This window comes from Amaranthus tricolor, chromosome 4 (assembly GCF_026212465.1).
Source record: "Amaranthus tricolor cultivar Red isolate AtriRed21 chromosome 4, ASM2621246v1, whole genome shotgun sequence".
NCBI classification, from domain to species: Eukaryota; Viridiplantae; Streptophyta; class Magnoliopsida; order Caryophyllales; family Amaranthaceae; genus Amaranthus; species Amaranthus tricolor.
Genome location: NC_080050.1, coordinates 16,556,484 through 16,577,054, shown reverse-complemented (window position 1 = coordinate 16,577,054; position 20,571 = coordinate 16,556,484). Strand labels below are relative to the sequence as shown.

The 20,571-nt window shown below is 34.1% G+C and overlaps 2 protein-coding genes across 6 annotated transcripts; one reads left to right on the top strand and one right to left on the bottom strand.

The window, feature by feature from the left end:
- Positions 1–9,507: 9,507 nt before the first annotated feature.
- Positions 9,508–13,026, top strand: LOC130809860 (pentatricopeptide repeat-containing protein At3g50420-like). 2 transcript variants are annotated; one of them, XM_057675693.1, is made up of 2 exons: positions 9,508–10,358; positions 10,497–13,026. In XM_057675693.1, the coding sequence occupies exons 1-2, from the start codon at positions 9,683–9,685 to the stop codon at positions 11,780–11,782; spliced, it is 1,962 nt and encodes a 653-aa protein (XP_057531676.1). In that variant the 5' UTR covers positions 9,508–9,682; the 3' UTR covers positions 11,783–13,026. The 2 variants fall into 2 exon arrangements, with proteins under 2 accessions (XP_057531676.1, XP_057531675.1); XM_057675692.1 differs by having other exon boundaries at positions 9,509–13,025.
- Positions 13,027–13,258: 232 nt separating this feature from the next.
- LOC130809861 (uncharacterized) lies at positions 13,259–20,156 on the bottom strand. Of its 4 annotated transcripts, none has more exons than XM_057675694.1 (4): positions 19,593–20,155; positions 17,275–18,090; positions 15,860–17,167; positions 13,259–14,437 (listed from the first exon to the last, which is right to left on the bottom strand). In XM_057675694.1, the coding sequence occupies exon 4, from the start codon at positions 14,404–14,406 to the stop codon at positions 13,582–13,584; it is 825 nt and encodes a 274-aa protein (XP_057531677.1). In that variant the 5' UTR covers positions 14,407–14,437; positions 15,860–17,167; positions 17,275–18,090; positions 19,593–20,155; the 3' UTR covers positions 13,259–13,581. The 4 variants fall into 4 exon arrangements, with proteins under 4 accessions (XP_057531677.1, XP_057531678.1, XP_057531679.1 ...); XM_057675695.1 differs by having other exon boundaries at positions 17,275–17,988; XM_057675696.1 differs by having other exon boundaries at positions 17,275–17,548.
- Positions 20,157–20,571: the final 415 nt, after the last annotated feature.

The window sequence follows — 20,571 nt, the reverse complement described above, 5'->3', positions numbered from 1 at the left end:
AGATGGCATCCCTCTCACATGCAACACAAATGACGAGTTTTATCGTTAAATAAAAAAAAGGGAAACGTAACTTTTGTCATTTTATTACGGGCACAAAGCATGAATTCTGTCGTTCCCTCCAGTTAACAGCAACTAGTTGGGTACATTACACAAAGCATTAATTCTCTAGGGTTCAAAGTTCGAACACTTTATTACATAACATTTTATTGCTCAATAATACATAGTAAACTATTTAACGTACATTACTTTTAAAATTTCTTCATGATCTACTCTATTTCTTTCCTCTTGTGAGTGGTTAAAACTTCATTTAATCTTTTTTTTTTCCTAGCTAACTAACTCTCTTGGTAGCTTTATTTCTCTTGAACTTAATAATCATATTCTTCTACCGTTTTATGTCCTCCATATCAATCACCTAAAGTAACTACGACGTAATGCTTCATCATGGAAGAATAGGCATGCAACAAAACAACAACCTGAATCAAAGTCGTTCTAGTCCCGATCATATTCACTTTCAAAACCACAGTGATAATTATCTTCATTGAAATCGATATCAGTGTTTGAAATCTAAACCCAAAGATCCTTAACACTAATTGCTTAAATTAACTTAAAAAGATAATAATAATAATAATAATAATAATAATAATAATAATAATAATAATAATAATAATAATAATAATAATGTATTAAATAATTAATTCATAAATAAGGAAAATAGAATTATATACATTAGCTCAACTTAACACAAGAGAGAAAAGATTTTAAGAGAAGAATGCAACTTTAGATGTAGGAATGGTCATGGGTCCAGGACCCTGTTGGACCCGCCCCTTTTTTAAGGGTCTGGGTCTTAATTTTTGAGACCCATCGGATCCGGGTCGGATCTGGATCCAAAAAATATTTGACGGGTCTGGGTCCGGGTCCTAAGTAGGGATGGGTCTAGGACCCTGTTAGACCCGCTTCGGACCCGCCCCTTTTTTAAGGGTCTCGGTCTTAATTTTTGAGACCCATCGGATCCAGGTCGGATCTGGATCCAAAAAATATTTGACGGTTTCGGGTCCGGGTCCGGATCCTCATCCTAAGGTGAGGACCCGGACCCGGACCCTAAACTTTTAAATTTTATATTACGAATTTCTGATTTCTAAATTATAATATTAATTTTTTTATTATTAATATATAATGCATTGAATATTGATTGCTTAATTTGCCTTCTCATTAATCTCAACCCAGTAACTAGTAAGGCATTACCGCAGTACCAGTGTCCAGTAACCCTAACTTTTTCTTTCTCCTCTACCATCCCTAGTGCTGCGCCTCTGCATCTGTCGAGTACCTCATTTAGTCTTTTATATTTGATTTTTAATTATGTATTTAGACAAGTGTTTTTACGTTTTAGTAATTATTTTGTATTTGAATTTTATGGACTCGAACAAGTGTTTGTAATACGATAATAAGTTGCTTACAAAAATACAAAAAGACTGGCAAAAGGTTCAATTTTTACAAATCAAAGAGGCTTTGTATAAGACCCATTAAGGACTTTGTACCCATCAGATCCGTAGGGTCTAGTCTGGGTCTGAAAATTTTGGACCCTTAGGGTCTAGCCGGATCTGTATCCATAAAAAATAAAAGGGTCCGGGTCCGGGTCTGGCCAGAGCCGCCCCATGACCATCCCTAGTCCTAAGGTAAAGACCCGGACCCGGACCCTAAACATTTAAATTTTGTATTTTGAATTTCTTTCTAAATTCTAATATTATGAACCAGAGTACGTAGTACGCTTCTTTCTCATTCTCAAATTGATGCCTCACACACTCACAGCCTCAGCCTAATTCATTCCGGTACCAGTAACCCTAATTTTTTCTTTCACCTTTAACCTCTAGTCCTCTGCGCCTCTGCGACAGGTAGGGATGGCCACGGAGCGAGTTACCCGAAACCGAAACCGGAACCGGAACCGTTCGCGACAGGTTCCGAACAGGCCCGAACCGCGGAACCGTGAAACCGCTGGAAAAAAAGTTACCGGAACCGTGAAATCGCCGAAAAAAACTGCTTGAACTGGACCTAAGAACCGCGAGCCTGAACCGAAACCGGTCCAACGGTTCCATGGAACCGGTCCGGGTGAACCGATCCAGCGGTTCCATGGAACCGGACCGGGAAACTAGCCGTTGCAAATTTTCCTATAAATACCCATCACTTTCAATCATTTTCATTCACAACTCATCTCTTCTCCTACTTTCTCTACTTAATTACTTAATTACGCAATTATTCTCTAAATTACATAATTAGTCTTTTAATTATTTCTTAATTTAGTTAATTACATAATTAGTCTATTAATTATTGATTTATTTATTTTTTAATTCTATTATTATTTCAATATTATCATGTCTTTTTTTTTGAAAAAAGCCTCTAAAAAAGTTACTAAAGTGGCAAAATCATTGGGAGGTTCTAGCTCTAAAAGAAAGGCCACTTCAACTCCGTCTATATCAACAACACCTTCGATTAGTAATTATAATTATGAACCAAATTATCCAGAAGGGTACGACCAAGAATTACACAATTATGCAGAAAAAGTGAAAAGAGAAATACAAATTGATGAAGAAGAACAAGAACAAGAAGAGGAACCAACGACCCCTACTGGGATACATAGATCTCGACAGTCATCAACAAGATCACATGAAGAACAACTACAACAACAACAACAACAAAGACAAGCTCGTGGTAAATGAGTCAATTTCCAAAGTATCGGTTAGTTTTACAATTTTATTCTTCAAATTGATTAAATTTTAAATTATTATTTACTTATGTATTGTGGTATTTGAGTATGTCTTTGTATTTAAATTTAGATGAAGATGAACCAGTAAGACAACCTTTTCCGGAAATGCCACCTCCTAGTGGTAGAGCTGTTTCACATGTGTGGTCGTATTTTACAAAAGAACCAACCGAAAATCCAGATGTTTTCTTATGCACTCGTCAAATTTGTGAAAGTCAAGGAGTAAAACCCTTAGTTTAATACAATTTCGCCAGAGGTAAATACTTTTTCAATTTTTTATACATACATTATATTTTCATATTTTATAAAAATTTATTTATTGTGTTTTGTGAATATGTGTTAGGTGATGGTACCAGATCTTTTAACAAACATTTGGCAAAGAATCATGGAATCACAAAAGAAACTCATGCAGCAAGCGGCAGCGAGACCACAAGTGGAAGCCGACAGTGGGACATTCCCAGCACAGGTATGTCTTTTAAATATAATCATAATGATATGATTGATGAATTTTCTAAGTATGTAATTTGTGATGAATTGTCATTTAACCATGGTAAAAGTAGGGCATACGAGCGTTACACTAGAAAAACTTTGCAACCACAATATAGAGCAATCCCTAGGAGCACTCTTAAACAACGCACAATTAAATTATATGAAACAATGCGCTATGAATTAGTAGAAATGTTTAAATCTTTTAATGGTAGGGTTAGCATAACAACTGATATTTGGTCTGCTCCCCCACATTTAGAATCTTATATGTGTGTAACAGCACATTGGATAGATCAAAATTGGATTATTCAAAAAAGAATAATTGCTTTTTGAGGCAATGCTCGAAAGACATACGGGTGAAAACATAAAATACAGATTAGTAGAGATATGTAGAGAATGGAACTTATTAGATAAAATATTTTTTTCTTCTACCGATAATGCAACCGCTAACATTAAATGTATGGAACTTTTGTATAAAAAACTTGCATTTAGTTTTATCCTTGGGGGTAGATTATTACACATATGTTGTTGTGCTCATACAGTAAACTTATCTTGCCAAGCAGGTATAAAACAATTCAGTGATTTATTAGATTCAATTAGAGACATAGTGAAGTGACTTAGAATTGGACAGATAAAGAGACGATATAAGCAATTATGTGACCATTATCAACTAAAAAAAGTGTATTGGTCATTAGATACTCCTACACGTTGGGGCTCAACCAACGATTTATTAAGAAAAGCGATTGCTTATCGTCCAGTTATAATACAACTTTATAGTATGTGTACAGATAGCTATATAACTGATGACACATGGGAACTAGCTATAGGTGTACATAAAATATTAGAAGCGTATGACCACACAACTAAGATTTTTTCATATGTTTACAAACCAAACGTCCACTTAGTAATAAGTGAGTGTATTACTATTTTTTATCATCTTCTTAAACATACGCATGATGATACTAACCCATATTAAAGCCGATTCTTGGAGATATGATGGATAAGTGGAATACATATTTTACCGATTTTTCTTTTATTTATGGAATTGCAACCATTTTAGATCCATGTTTTAAGACAGAAGTCCTTACTAAAGTAATTGGATTTTACTACCAATCATTAGATCGCCCGCCTAGTGATGTACATAATTATGTTGGAACTTGTAAAAAACTTTTAGCAGAACTTTATGATTACTATGCTAGTGTATATAACCCAAAACGCGATACATCTAGGCGTGCTAGCGTCTCGGCACGTCCCTCTTATTATAATTCCGTAATAGCTAATATAATGAGCCAAGATGATAGTTTTGTAGGATCATCTTCTTCTTCACCCTCTACTGCATATTTAGAATTAGATAATTATCTTAAACATCACTTTAAAATTGACCAAGGTAGCTATAATATTTTAGATTGGTGGAAAGAAAAATCTATAACCCATATTATCGAGAATTGCAAAGGATATCCTTGCAATTCCTGCTTCTACGATTGTGTCGGAGTCTACGTTTAGTGCAGGTAGAAGAGTTTTAGACGAAAAGAGATCTTGTCTCGCTCCACATAGTATTCAAATATGTGTTTGCAAGAAAGATTGGGATCAAGCGGAGATTCGAGCACAAGGACTAAGGAATGATGATGATCCATGGATGATGATGGATACATCTGCATCATCGTCAGGAGGAGAGTCAGCGGAAGCATCTAACCAACCAGATGATGATGACGAAGACGAATAGGATCAATCGGACAACGATAAATCAACATTCAACAACTACAAATAAAAGGTATGACAAAGAACTACGTGGGCTTTGATTCCTTCAGGATACGTAGGCAGCTTAGTATTCCTTTGGATACTAGGTTCAAGTTTATTTTCTCCCTCTTTTTTTATTAATCATCTTTATCGACATTATCGTTTATTCGTTTATTATTAATTTATTTTTTTCATTCTTTTTAGTAAATATTTTAATAACGATGACAACTTGACAAACAATGAATTTCGCTAATAATCAAGTAATCATCAAAGGTACGTCCGCAATATTATAGTATTTTTATATTATATAAATATTTAAAGGAAAAATAAAAATGGAACCGATGGTCCGACCTGCCCGTCCCGCGATTTGGAACCGTCGGAACCGCCAAGGAACTGTTTGAAACCATTCGGAACTGGAACCGGAACCGGAACCGTTCGCGACAGGTTCCAAATGGAACCGGAATGGAACCGGCCCAACCCGGACCTTGGCCATGCCTAGCGACAGCCATCGATCTCCATCGCCAGCCATCACCATCGCCATCCTTCTTCTCCACTTCAGTCGACCTCCACCATTCAGTCCAGTTCAGACTCCAGGTACTCCATTTCTTTGGTTTTCTTTAATTTTTCTTTAATTTGGTAGTGATTTCAATTTTCATTCTTCTATGTATTTTGTGGTTTTATAGCCTAAATTCTGTTAGTCATTTTGTTAATGAATCCAGTTTTTTTATAGATATTATAAAAATACCATTTTTATTGACTTAATCTTTATGGGTACAGGGTAATTCTTTGTATTGTGTTGAAGAATGGAGAAATGAGGAAGTTTTGATAAGTCAAGCTTGGAAAATAGTGGAATTCATTGGGTTATTCTTCCCTTTCTGGATCGCTGTAAATTGGATTCAAAATTCCGATTGGTATGCCCTCTTATTCATCTCTTTTTTTTCTCTTATATTAATTTAATTTGGTGTAATATTGTTTACTTCATTTGATTTGATTTGAAAACAAATTTAGATTTATTGTTATGATTTTGATATGAAATCTATTGATTGAAATCTTGAACAGGTGTTTAAATTTAGAGTTATTGTCGTATATATAATGGATGAAAATCAATCACAATGTACGTCCAAATCAGTGGTACAAACACAAAAAGACTTTGTTATGGAGTCAAAAAATACATTGGATGTAGATGAATAAGGGTTTATTAATAATGATGGTATTCCAAGTTCTTGCACAAAAGATAAGGGAAGGAAAGCAACCTCTGAAGCATGAAATTATTTTGTAAGAGAGGAAGTAAATAGTGTAATTAGAGCTATTTGTAAGCATTGTGGTGTTAGTCTAGTAACTGGTGGTAGTGGTGGAGCTTCTCATCTCTTGAAACACGCAAAGAAAGTTTGCTCAGGAAGACATTTGAATCTTGCACGTGGTTTAACAACTTTAAGAGTTAAGAAGGAATGTGATGGGTCAAGTTCTCTGGAATTTAGTGGTAAAACCAAACTTAAAGAGTTCGACCAACATTTTTCGAGAAGGGAATTAGTTTCCATGGTTATTATGCACGAATATTGGATCATATTGGGTTTAGGAGGTTTTTTGAAAGCCTTAATTGCAATTTTAAGATGATTTCTAGGTCCACATTAAAGCGATATATCATGAAGTTGTTTAAAAAAGAAAAAGTTTCTCTACATAAATTGCTCGAGCATAATGAAAGTAGAATTGCAATCACTACTGATATGTGGACTGCAACCAACCAGAAGAAGGGTTACATGGTCATAACTTCGCATTTTATTGATAAACAATGGGTCTTACGAAATCGCACCTTAAGGTAAAAACTTACTTATTTACTTATGTAATCATGTTACTTTTAATTTTGTCATTTATCCTTTGACTAAAACGTGTATTGTTATTATTCTATATAAGTTTTGCTATGTGCCTTGTTCTCACACCGAAGGTGTTATTGCAAAGGTAATGATGGATTGTTTGTCTCAATATTGTTTAGAAAATAAAATATTTGTTGTTGTTGTTGCTAATGCCACTACTAATGATGCAATGATGAAGATTTTAGTGGATAAGTTTGAGAAAAGGTCTTTGATGCTTGAGGGTGATCTTTTTCATGTACGTTGTAGTGCTCACATATTGAACCTAATAGTTCAAGATGGATTAGGGGTTATTAGTTCTGCAAGTGAAAAAGTTCATGATTGTGTGTCTTTTTGGATGTCAACTCCTAAAAGAATTGAAAATTTTGAGGAGGCTTGTCGTTTTTTGGACTTAGTTAACATTAAAAGGCCTAGTCTTGATTGTAAAACAAGATGGAATTCAACCTACTTGATGTTTAAAAGTGTTTTGCCGTTTAAAGATGTGTTTTCAAGGTTAAAGCGATTGAATAAAAAGATGAATTTTGTTGTTCCTAGTGATAAGGATTGGGAATTAGCTGAGCTTGTTTGTGATAAGTTAGAAATTTTTTACAGTACAACTAATGTATTTTCTGGAAGAAAGTTTATCACTATCAATCTTTTTTTTTCGAAGGGTTTGATAAGCTTGCTATGGGTAGGTGGTTACAAAGTGATGTTGATATTATTAGATTGATGACAGAAAATATGCTCGAAAAATTTGAGAAGTATTGGGATCATATGTGTGAACTTTTGGCTATTGCTACTATCTTAGACCCGAGAAATAAAATGGATTGTGTGGAGTTTTATTTTAGGAAGTTTTTTAATGTTAATGAGGTTGATATGCAATTAGCAAGAGTTCGTAGGTGTCTTGATAATTTGGTTGTGGAGTATCAAAGGAAAAGTGATATTGTGAAAAATGTGAATGATGTTGGGCAAAGTCGGAAACGACCTGCACCAAGTTCTATAGACGGTGCACAAGATGAATTTGCTCAATCTAAGAGAACTAAGGTTAGAAAGGTGAATAGGTGTGAATTGGATTTTTATTTAGAGGAAGAACCATTATCGGATGATGAGGATTTGGATGTCCTTTATTGGTGGAAAGTAAATACGAAGTATCCGACTTTGCAAAAGATTGCGAAAGATATTCTTGTCATTCCTGTTTCTTCCGTTGCTTCAAAAAGTGCTTTTAGTACTGGAGGAAGAGTTATTAGCCCTCATCGTTCAAGACTTCATTCACAAACTGTGGAGCATTAATGTGTTTACAAAATTGGATGATGGAAGACATAAAAGGTAAAAGTCTAACTTTTACTGATTTAGTATTGGTTTTATTTTTGGTTGGTGATCTTAATTTGTTTTGTTTTTAAAATCTTTTTCGAAGGTTCTTTGGAAGATGCTTATGCTTGCTCCACAACAATTGATGATTCGGATGTTGATGAAGAACTACAAATAGATGCGATTCAACTAGTACGCTTTAACTTTAATGGATTTATTTTGATTTACTTTTTCTTTATTGAAAAACTAACTTATAATTGTTTGATATTTCCTTTAGGATCTTGATGAAGTTGAAGAAGATTGATCATAATTGATTATAATTTGTAATGTATGGAATATAAACTATAATGGATTATAATTTGTAATGTATGGAATATAAACTATGTTTCTCATTTAGTTTTTTATATTTGATTTTTAATTATGTATTTAGACAAGTATTTTGACGTTTTAGTAATTATTTTGTATTTGAATTTTATGGACTCGAACAAGTGTTTGTAATACGATAATAAGTTGCTTACAAAAATACAAAAAGACTCGCAAAAGGTTCAATTTTGACAAATCAAAGAGGCTTTGTATAAGACCCATTAAGGACCTTAGACCCGTCAGATCCGTAGGGTCTGGGTCTGAAATTTTTGGACCCTTAGGGTCCGGATCCGGGTCTAGATCCATAAAAAATAAAAGGGTCCAAGTCCGGGTCTGGCCAGACCCGCCCCATGACCATCCCTATTTAGATGGAATAAAGCTACGCATTGTGATTTGTTTTTTTAAAACACTTATTTACTGTTACTAACAATGAATAAGACAAAGTCTAGTTGAAATACTCACAAAGACTATTAGCATTTAGCAACAACGAATAAAGGGAAGCTAGTTAAACAAAGTCATTCAACCCTTATTCATTGTTACTAATAGCTAAAAAAGGAGAGCTGAGTTGTTTGATTAGCTCTTCGTTGTTCATCGTTAGTAACAAAGGATAACGGTTTGACTGACTGTTTTTAACCAACTAATTCCTTTTTCGCTATTACTAACTGCAAACAAAGCCTTACCATAAGATCGAACCAAAAGTCCCTTATTTTAGGAATAAGTTTGTGGGCAAACTTTTAGTTTTTTAAGACTCATTTTTCTAAAAAAAGGCTTCTTTTGTTAAAAAGTTCGTAATTTTGAGTGGGGTTATTTTTGTTTCTTTAATTGTGTCATGAGTCCAAATATCTCTGGACTTTTAAATTTTAGATTCTGTCACAATAAATTTTCACTAATCTTTATATTATTGAGTTTCATGTAAGTTTTTCTTTAGATTTACACTTTATCTCTAAATTCACTTCAAAATTACTTTCAATTTTATCCCAATGTGAGTTGATATTTTATTATTAAACCAAGAAAAAAAGTGATGATATTATGCCACCTTAAGAGTACAATTTTTGAAGACTAACTTCAAGGTTCAAATTTCATTCACTTTTCTTGAATATAAAGCCGTTAAAATTCATCTTACTATATAACGGTTTGGCGGTATAAACAAAATTGTGCAAATTTGGGGCATTAAACATTTCAATGAATGAAGTTCTTTTCCTTTAGTTTGTCTCTCCTACACAAATGTATCTCCATAACTTCACTCAAGAAAGCCCACAAACTCCATGCCCTCATCTTAACATCCTCTACACCTTTCACTTACTACAACCCATTCCTCCATAACATCATCCTTTCAATGTATGCTAAGTGCGGCTCAGCCAGACATGCCTACAAAGTGTTCGATAAAATGCCCCAAAGAAACTTCATTTCTTATAATTCTATCATTTCTGCATATGCCCGTCAACCTTATGCTGGTGCTGCTAATTATGCTTTTGATTTGTTTTTTCAGATGAGATTTCAAGGTTTTACACCCAATGGGGCGACGTTTATAAGCCTACTGCAGTCAGCTTGTGTTGCTGATGACTTGCTTCGAGGGTTAGCTCTTCATTGTTTAATAATTAAGTTTGGTCAGCTGTTTGATGTGCAGGTTCAGACTGCTTTGATTCGTTTCTTTTCTTATGCTGGGGATCTTAGTTCTGTTGATGAAGTATTTGGTGATGTCATTGTGAAAGATGATTATTCCTGGAATTGTGTTATATCAGGGTATCTTAAAAATGAAAGGCTAGCAAAAGGCCTATGCTTGTTTAGAAAGATGTTGAGAAGTGATGCAAACCCGACAGAGTTTACATACTCAATTGTATTGAATGCTTGCGCAAAATTCGGTGATTATTCTTGTGGTCGACTTGTTCATGGACATGTTATATTAACCGGCGTGTTCCTAGATTTGCCTTTACAGAACGCATTGGTTGACATGTACTGTAATTGTGATGATAACCAATCTGCCTTTCGTGTTTTTGAAGGAATTCAGAACCCGGATCTTGTGTCATGGAACACGATGATGGCAGGATATGCAGAGAAAGGAGAAGGAGAGAAGGCTATGGATCTGTTTGTGCAACTGCAGCATTGTTCCACTCAACAAGCAGATGAATATACTTTTGCTTCTTTGATCTCGGCCATTCAAGAATACCCAGCTTCACACTACGGAGAACCCCTCCATGCAAAGGTTATATTATATGGATTGGATAACAGTGTCTTTGTTGGGAGTCCACTGCTTTCCATGTATTTTGGAAACGGAAAAATTGAATCTGCTGAAGCGGTTTTCCACTTAATCCCGAGAAAAGATATTGTTTTGTGGACTGAAATGATCTCTGGTTATTCTAAAGTGGGATATAGTGAAAATGCAATTGAATTCTTCTATAATATGTGGAAAGGAGGTCATAAAGTAGATGATTTTGCCCTAAGTAGTGCTTTGAGTGCTTGTGCTGAACTTGTGACTTTGAGGCAGGGTGAGATGCTCCATTCTCTGGCTGTAAAAACTGGTTGTGGTTCAATGATGTCAGTATGTGGAAGTCTGATTAATTTATATGCCAAAAATGGTGACCTGCAAGCTGCCAAGTCTATATTTTCTGAGGTCAAAGCCCCCGACTTGAAGTGTTTGAACTCAATGATTGGTGCCTATAGTCATCATGGAATGGCCGAGGAGGCAATAAGGCTGTTTCATAGGTTTCTAGTTTCTGGTCTTCAACTAGATGATGTTACATTTATTTCTCTACTCTCGGCTTGTAGCCACTGTGGTTTAGTCGATAGAGCGAAGCAATTATGGAATTACATGAAGGACAAGGGACTGTCCCCTGGACTTGAGCACTATGCTTGCATGGTAAGTTTGCTCAGTCGAGCAGGGCTACTAGAAGAGGCAGTGGAGATAATAAACAAGTCAAATTTAAGTAAGAATCGTGTTGCATTATGGAGAACTGTGCTGAGTGCAGCTGTTTCTTGCAAAAATTTGTCGATGGGACTTGACGCTGCAAGGGAAATATTACAGCTTAATGAACAAGATAGTGCAACTCATACTTTACTTTCAAATCTTTATGCTTCTGTGGGGAGTTGGGATGATGTCTTGGAAGTAAGGAAAAGAATAAGAGGACTGATGTTGGAAAAGGACCCAGGACTGAGTTGGGTTGAGACAGTAAAAAGCTTGGAAGTTTTCTCGTCAGGTGATCATTCTCACCCGAAGATTGAAGAGGTAAAAGACCAGCTGCATATACTACAAGAAAACATGATGTTATGGCAAGATGTTGATATATAATACTGAAATGTTCTGTTCTGCTAGAAGTTTGGCATGAAATTATTGCTGCTAATCAGGAATCAAACTATCAAAAGGTCCTCCATTAATGGGATTGTTTTCGAAACCAGTATGTTTTGCCACCCATTAATATAGATGCAAGTTGCAGATACATCAATATGATGACTGATGAGGGAAGAAACTGGATCAGAGCTGAAGTATCATACTCATGTGTCATGACAGCTAAATTACTCGTACTCATGAAATCTCTAGCTTTCATGTCAACACCAAACATATAAACGTACACAGGGAAAATGTGACCAAAAACAAGTAAAAAATTTGATGTTATTTGAGTACCGACTCTGACAGACTGGCATCTGTTGATAGTACCATCTACTATGTCCTACATTAGTGGCCGAATCTACAATACACAGCGGAAGGTGGCTCTTTATTGGAGCTGTCACCAATTGGTTTGGTGGTACTCCTCATACCGTGCACTTACTCGGTTGTTTACTGTGCAACCTGCTATGCAGTGACCCCATCGGTTATTCAATAGCTTTTTGTAGAATATTCCCAATTGATTTTTTTGTGGAAATCGTACAGTCAGGTTGTTAACAACGAAGACAAAGTCACTGATCTATATTAGAAGTCACCTTGGGTCTAGAGTAAAATGACCTTCAGTTATTCAAACAAGTGTCCTCATTGTCCGACTGTTCATGAGTATCATGACTGATAATATTAGCGGATTGTCGCGCCATGTTTAACAATTCAAAGCAAACGGCAATTTATTGTACCAATGGCTCAATGCTAACCCAGAAATTCTGGAATCTGAAATGAAACCCAATAGCAACCCTTTCTACTATTGTCTGTTCTCTTATACAGCTTTACTACTCACAGATGATGGATTCCATATTTTATTGCTAAATGTGCTACTATGTTTTCAAAACGAAGCATTGTTATTATTTATTTAAGCAAAAGTGAGTTTATATAAAACGGTAATACATAATGATTTTACAACACTACCAACTACTAATCCAGTAGCACTATGTTTGCATGGTAAGTTTTGGTGAGTTAGCATTGTGGAGTTACATTTAGGACAAGGGGCTGTCCCCTGCTCGAAGACGAAGCAACAAGGATGGTATCAAGGTTACTTTTGCAATTCGTTTGACATTTAAACGAGGCAGTTGATCCAAGACACATATCATTTGTCTTCAATTATCTAAGCACTGTATTTTTATCCTAAATTCATTCCAGATCTAAACCATAAAGTTTGGAATCTAAGATGAAATAAACAGCAAAACTTTCAACTGAAGACCTACACTTTTTCGATTGACAGCTGATCATTTTCTCAAATTTTTTGTGTTTTTCTATCCATGACATAAAAAATAATGGCAAGAGTGAATTTTCACAATTTGTATAAAAACAAATTCCAGTTTTGCTGCATATACAAATACAACTCTTCAAAAACATGGAAACCAAAGCAAGAAAACCAGCAACTCATTTTCAATTCCTCTTATCAAAAATTACTGCTTAACTTAAGTATACAGAGTAGATTCCAAGCATCTTACACATTAAGACACAAGTTCAATGGCACAATGCTTTATAATTTTGTAACATATTTGATCCTCATTACCTTTGAAATCTATCCTACTCAATCATAAAACTACCAAGTGTAAAATCAAGTGTACCAAATCAGCCAAAGATCGGAAGTCAGAAAAAGAATATGAGTATACCCAACAACGGAAAAAAGTTGGTGAACTGTTCATGTAGGCTACCATTGCTAATTTGAGGACAAGCTTCATAGCGTTGTGATTGAAGCTTCATTAATCTCCGTTCTCTTCTGATTCACTTTCCTCTTCACTCTCTAAGTTTAAATGATTTAAATTCCTTTCCAAAGGTGGAAGCCCATCATCTGACTCGCAAGATTCACCCTCTTCATTGCTTAATGATCCATCCTTTTCTTCTTCATCTTGTACGACATTAGAAGCCCGTAAACTTTGTTGCTTAGATATCCATGCATTCTGAACTGAAATTATCTCAGAACTATCTTTGCATTCAGAATAAGCTTTAAGGAGCTCCTTATTAAGTGATAAAAATGCATGCCCCCACTTGAACTTGCCAAGCAACATATGCGCTGCTTCCTCTTCACCACATATCAACAAAGCGGCAGCTAGGGCTTCTACACATGATAATTCGCACGGTCTGCCATAGTTTACAGGATTTGCTGCCACCAGCCATGGTAACAACCGAGGAGCAGTGCAACGGAGTTTCACAAAAGGAACATCAGTCAACCGTGCCCAAGAACAGTCCACAACAGCCAGCCCTCGCTGCTTGATTAGAGGATAGTCTTCTCTCGAGACACAGTGGGTCCCAACAGGGCTCAAGACAATGCCCCCAAACCCAGCAGTGACTCGCAATTCTTTTAACAAGTTAAATCTGGCTAGTTTCCTTCCTGTACACCTTTTTGCATCACATTGTCCAAAGTCCCACATAGCAAGCTGAATTCCAAGACTAGGTCGAGTCTCTTCATTTATGTCATATTCTGACGGAAGAGACCTGCCTTCCATAGAGGGGTCATAACAAGAGCTAGACGGACCTCCATGAGAACGATGGTTCTTCTGCTTCCTAGGATGCTTGTGTCCTCCCATTAGTTACGCCAGGAAGACAGAAATCCAGACCCTGAAATACAGCTTCACTTAGCACTTATTTGACAACACTATCAATCAAGACCTTGGATTGAAATCAAATCACAGGAATGCATAAGCAGGAATTCAAGAAAAAAAAAACAAGGCACTAAGAAAAATTCATCACTTCAACAATTCTTACACTCTAACTTTTAATTAGACACAAAATAACTCAAGCAATATGTTTACAACTCAAATTACCAAAAAATTACTGCACTACTGCTAAAGTAGCTTCCGGCTAGGAGATGAGCAAGTAATTGGAAAATTAATTCATTCACAAAATAAAGGTAATTGATGAAAAAAGTATGCACAGTCATAAAATTGTCCCTCCACAGAAAGAAGATTATTTTACATATTGATCACAGGCTAATGATGATGATGAATCATACATAAAACAATCAAACATTCTCTGCTGATAATAATCACTAACCAAAATTACTCAAATAATCAATTTATAAACCACTAAGGACCAGACCGAGCTTGATCGTTTTTGGACCCTAAGCAAAATAGTGGTAAAATCATAGTTTGGGCCCCTTTTAAAAAGATTAGGGCAAACTGAAATACAAAATCAAAACATAGCAAAGTAATATTTTAAAATAAGAATACATTTTCGCCCACTGTTGGGTATTTCCCTTCTAATGTCTAAGATCAAAAGCTTTTGATGGGTATTTATGCAATTAGAACTTGTTTCTCACACTGGAAATTTTTCACTAGGATAATCAATCATCATCATCACACTTATACTAAGACCTACACTCGATAAGTACAAATCCAATAAGTATTGGAAGAAGCTCCCAACTACAGAATAGTAAGAAAATTCATTAAAATTAAAACAAACCAACAAAAGAAAACTACTATAAATACTCAAATGTTGCCAACAAAAAGATGAAACTTTAAGCAGTAAGCCAATCCCAAAAACAATTAACCAGATTACGAACTCTCATTTGGAGTCCCTGATCCTAATTTGATTTCACCAAAACCAGCAATGAACTATAACAATTAACAGCATATGCAACACATCCTAGAAAATTAAATTTAATAGCCCAGATCATTTTGTTGATCAGAAAAACTAACCCAATAACATACTCAGAAAATCTTCCTATAAACTTTTTCCCATGATAATAAAATAGTATAAAAGAAACCCAACCCACCGACAATAAGACGTCAGCTGTATAGTGTTCATGAACAAAAAGACTTCATTACAATATAACATAATTCCACCCAAAACCCAAATCTAGTCTAATTAACAAACAAAATAACGCAAACCTAAAAACCAAAATCCCGAACAAAAAGCTTATAGAAAAGCAAAATTATTTTTTTTTTCAGTTTCATTAATCACATAAGTTAACAACTAATTCTATCAAAAGTGAACTCCTACAAATATCAAAAATCAACCATATGCCTCAAAATCATTTACCTATGAATTGTGAAGACTAAAGATAGAGAAAGAGATCAACTGCTCTTCAAATATCCATCGATCAAATATTTGAGCGGAGAAACATGAAGGAATAGGGTTTTCGAGAGGTAAATGGCGAGAAAATTGGAACTGTTTTTTTGAAGTTAACTTTAAAATTTTTTGAAGAAATAAGTGTCACCTCAAACTATGCGGAAAAATAAGCTCATAGGAAGAAGGGTTTTTATATCCTAACGGGCTAAGATTAGGTTTAGGGACAGCAGACGAAAAACGCCGATTAAAACAGTGCTTTCATTCTTGACAAAAAAATGCTGTTACCGAAAATGTTTTTAGTGAATTACTCCATTAAGTTTCCAAGTCCTATACCTCCACTAACTTGCACATTCTCCAAACCAAAAATTAAATAAAAAATTGATTTTTCCTCTATTCTCCCCACCATCCTTTCATCCCTTCACATGCACCAATTTTTTCCATCTCATCTTATGCACCATTTTTTTTCCATTTCATCTCATCTTATGTTAAATATACACCATTTCTCTACTAACTTGTTGGGTACAAGATGCCGTTGCTGATCAGATTCGATTGTGGGAAGAAGAAAATTTCAAGGTTCAATCTTTTTTAACCCGAAAGATTACTGATCAGTCATTGCTCAATACTTGGGTTGAATTATTTTGATCAACTCAGAAAGCTAGTAAATTTATGTGATAATAGTCAATATCAAAAACATGTAGGGACAAAATATGGTGAAAATCATTGCTAATGAACAGGATCAATTATGTTGAATTAGATTAACAAAATAAAAGGACAAAACTAAGGAATACCTGATTCCATGGCGCAAGAGATAATCTAAGCAATTAGATCTTCTAAATTAACACGTAGTCCCTTAAGTGACGACCCTTAATGTTATCACTCTTAATTTTCTCTGATAATTAATTGTATATAGATCATCATTTAACAATAAAGAACCATAACCAACCAACTTTGAATCATGAAACAAACTAAAAATTCCATTTCCAAATGAACAAGAAAAACCAAATTTTTCCAAAGCAGAAACTGAAATTAAATTTCGTCCAAAAGACGGTACAACAAAAGATGTATCTTTCCAATTGCTTGTACTTCAACAAAAAAGTTTCCAATTGCTTGTACTTCAACCAAAAGACGGTACCACAAAAGATTAAATTTCCAAACCAAATAAAATCCTATTTTTAACAATAATCTAAACTTTCCAATTGCGTGTACTTCATCCGTCTTGTCGTCTCCCACATAGATGTATCTTTCACCATCAGTTGGTTTTCGGCAACTCAGGCAACCCTGCAAAGACACACTGATGTGAGTGGTTGCACCAGAATCTATCCACTATGTGTGTCTAGGTACAGAAACCAAATTAACCTCAGAACAAACCAAACTAAGAAGCATACCTTTCTTAGCACGCCAAGCGTGATAATTGTTGCATTGCTTCTTCCTGTGATTAGGATTTCCCCAAAAGAAACAACCCTTATTTTCAACATTGGTTGATTTGTCCTTTTGTTGTTTCTTTTGAGAATCCTTATCTGCAGCTTCTTTCTTTTGTGGTCTTTTCCTTTTAGATTTCGAGGTAAAGGCAAGATGAGCACTTTCAGTCTTTTCTAGCTTTAACATTTCCTCTTCGTGTACACAGTGTGAGATGAGCTCATTCAAAGACTAGGTCTCTTTCTGACAATTATAACTCACCTTAAACCGATTAGAACTTATAGGAAGAGATAATAAAACCAAGTACACTATTAGATCCTCAGAAATTTCTAGGTTCAGTGTCTTTAGTTTTGAAGCTAGATGAGACATTTCCACTATGTACTCCCTGATATTACCATTACCTTTATATCTGATTGAAATTAAGTTCGTCAAAATTGTACCAATTTCAGTCTTTTCATTTTTGACAAACCTCTTTTCAATATTCGTAAGGAAAGCTTTAACTGTAGTTATGTCATCAGACATTGTACCCCTGAATGCTTCAGGAATGATCCTTTTGATAATCGTCATACACATGCGATTTGATCTTTCCCACCTTTCAAACTCCCTCTTTTGATCAGAGTTACTCAAATCAGTAACTGTTGCGGGAGAGTCGACCCTTAACGCAAGGTCGAGATCCATAACCCCTAGAACAATCGAAACATTTTCTTTCCATTCTTTAAAATTTGAGTCATTCAACATAGGAATTGAATTGATGTTCGAAGTAATATTAACAGAATTAGACATAGCTGACAGAGAACAAAAAAATAAACATAATAAGGTCACATAATTTAATTCTTAAATTAATAATAATAAGTTTAATTTAGTAACATCCCATTACAAGACGTCAATTTTCCATTAATATTCCATCTTTTGGTGAAAATACTAACTTCTTAGTGACATCATGTTTCAGTAATTAAACACTGATAATTAATAACATGTCGACTATAAAACCTTCCTTTGGGACGATTAAATAATCATATGTAATCCTTATAATCATCACATGTTTATCACAAAAACGAAAAAATTCACTTAAGTATAATATTACGAACCTTTTTTTGAGCCGATCGATAAAAATATAATTTATATGAACCATCATTTTATACTCTTAATAATTTAATTTTAACAAAAGAGGTCACTTTGGCGACTTATTGTGTCAATCAAATTACCTCCGGTATATATAAAACCATACTATAATTAAATTTAAATTATTCCGAATATCTTATTTTACAATAACATTAAAATTATTGTAATACGAGAGCAATTAATAATTCATAATTTCAAGAAAAAAAAAAACGTGTTTCTCAAAACTTATAATAAATTGATTTCCTAAAATATCTGGATGATGAAACCATAATCCAAAAAAATAGGAGCTTAATAATATTAGGCAAATCGTAGAAATTACCCAACAATAAAATAATTCCAACACCTAAAAAACCAATTTCCTAAAAATAGGAAGCATCAACCAAATAAAAAAAAAACTGATTCTAAGACCTTAAAAAAAACTGAATTCCCTTAAGAACTGAAAAGAAACTGTAATATATATTAATCTCATTAACTGTAAACACCGAAATAATGTAACTGATTTCCCTTAAAAGCGGGAACAGAAGGAAAAAAAAATGCAAGTGCAATTGAAAAAATTGTCCAAAAAATCCAACATAGAGGGCGACTGATAGGGACAAAATATGGTGAAAACCATTAATGACGAACAAGATCGATTATGTTGAATTAAAAGAACAAAATAAAAAGATAAAACTAAAGAATACCTGATTTGATGGTGCAAGAGATAATCTTAAATATAAAAGCTATTAGATATTTTAGATTAACACGAATTTCCGTCAGTGACTACCTCAGCCCATCATACAACCCAGTCATAAAAATGAGTTTTCAAACATTTAAGATGTATAACCTATTAATACATTTAAGCCAAAACATTTTAACTTTAATTAGATCACTTTAATTAGTTAGGGTATAAAGAAAGTTTTAATTAATTATAATGACATATAAATATTTAAATATAAGCCTTGCACAAAAGCACTTTGTAAAAAAATAATATTCCATGAAATTTATCTCAAAAAAATCTCAAAATTTACAAAATTATATCTTTATTTAAAGAAACGAAGAACAAGCAAGCGTTATACTTCTTAACAATCTAAAATTCACAAACTTTAAAACCCAGAATTTAAAACCAATCTAAAAATAAAACCCATTAAAGACCAACAAAATTAAATTTTATTTCTCTTCTTCTTACCCAAAAATTAGGACCAACAAAATGGCAATTAAGAGAATCTGGTGGAGAAAGATTCGTCTTCTTCCAAACGAACTCAGGCAATCGGCTTCAAATCACCGGAAAATCAGTGGATTATGGTTGATTGGATGAGGATTAATAAGCGATTAATGTGAGAGTTTAGGTGAAAGGGGACAAAAATGGCAATCTATGAATATGTTAAAACCAGGAAAGAAGGAGAGAGAAAGAGAAGGTGAGTGAAGAAAGATGGAGTATGTGGACAACGCTGTTGAAGACAACGTTTTTATGAATGATAAAAACGCTGTGTTCAGTGGCGTTTTTCTTATTGCTGATCCAAGACCCAATTTTAGCCTATTAGGGTATAAAAACATTGTCTTTATTAGCGTTTTTTCTAGGAGTTTATTTTTTCAACTAGTTTGGGTGACACTTATTTTTTCAAAAACTTTCAAAATTAAGCTTGAAAAAAAGTTCAAAAAATTGGATTAAAGAGAGGAAAAATATAAAAAGAAGCAACAACTTCCCCAGAGACGAGAAGTTTAAGTAATGTACTCCCTTATTGGCAGGGTTAGCTAAAAATAATTCATCACATTCACTAAACAATATTGTGATGGAGAATATATAACATCATTTTTAAAGTTGTAACTGTATTTTGTCTACTTTATTGCGTGATGTAACTAAAACCGAATATTGAATATTGTTTATAGAACACCTATAATACATATATCCTTTTCATTTCTAAACTCTTTTAGATAAACTTTTTAATTTTAATTTTTTACGTGATGTGAAAATATGCTATACATTAGAGGTGTTTAATTTTACTTTGTTTATTTTGTTTACTATGTACTTTCTCTGTTTTTTGAGTGGTTATATTTTTTTTTTCACGCTATTCAATTCACGATTTTAATTTTTAATATCTTTAATATCATATCGTAAAAAATTCTAAAACGATAAAATAATGAAAATATGCATTAAAATGAATCAA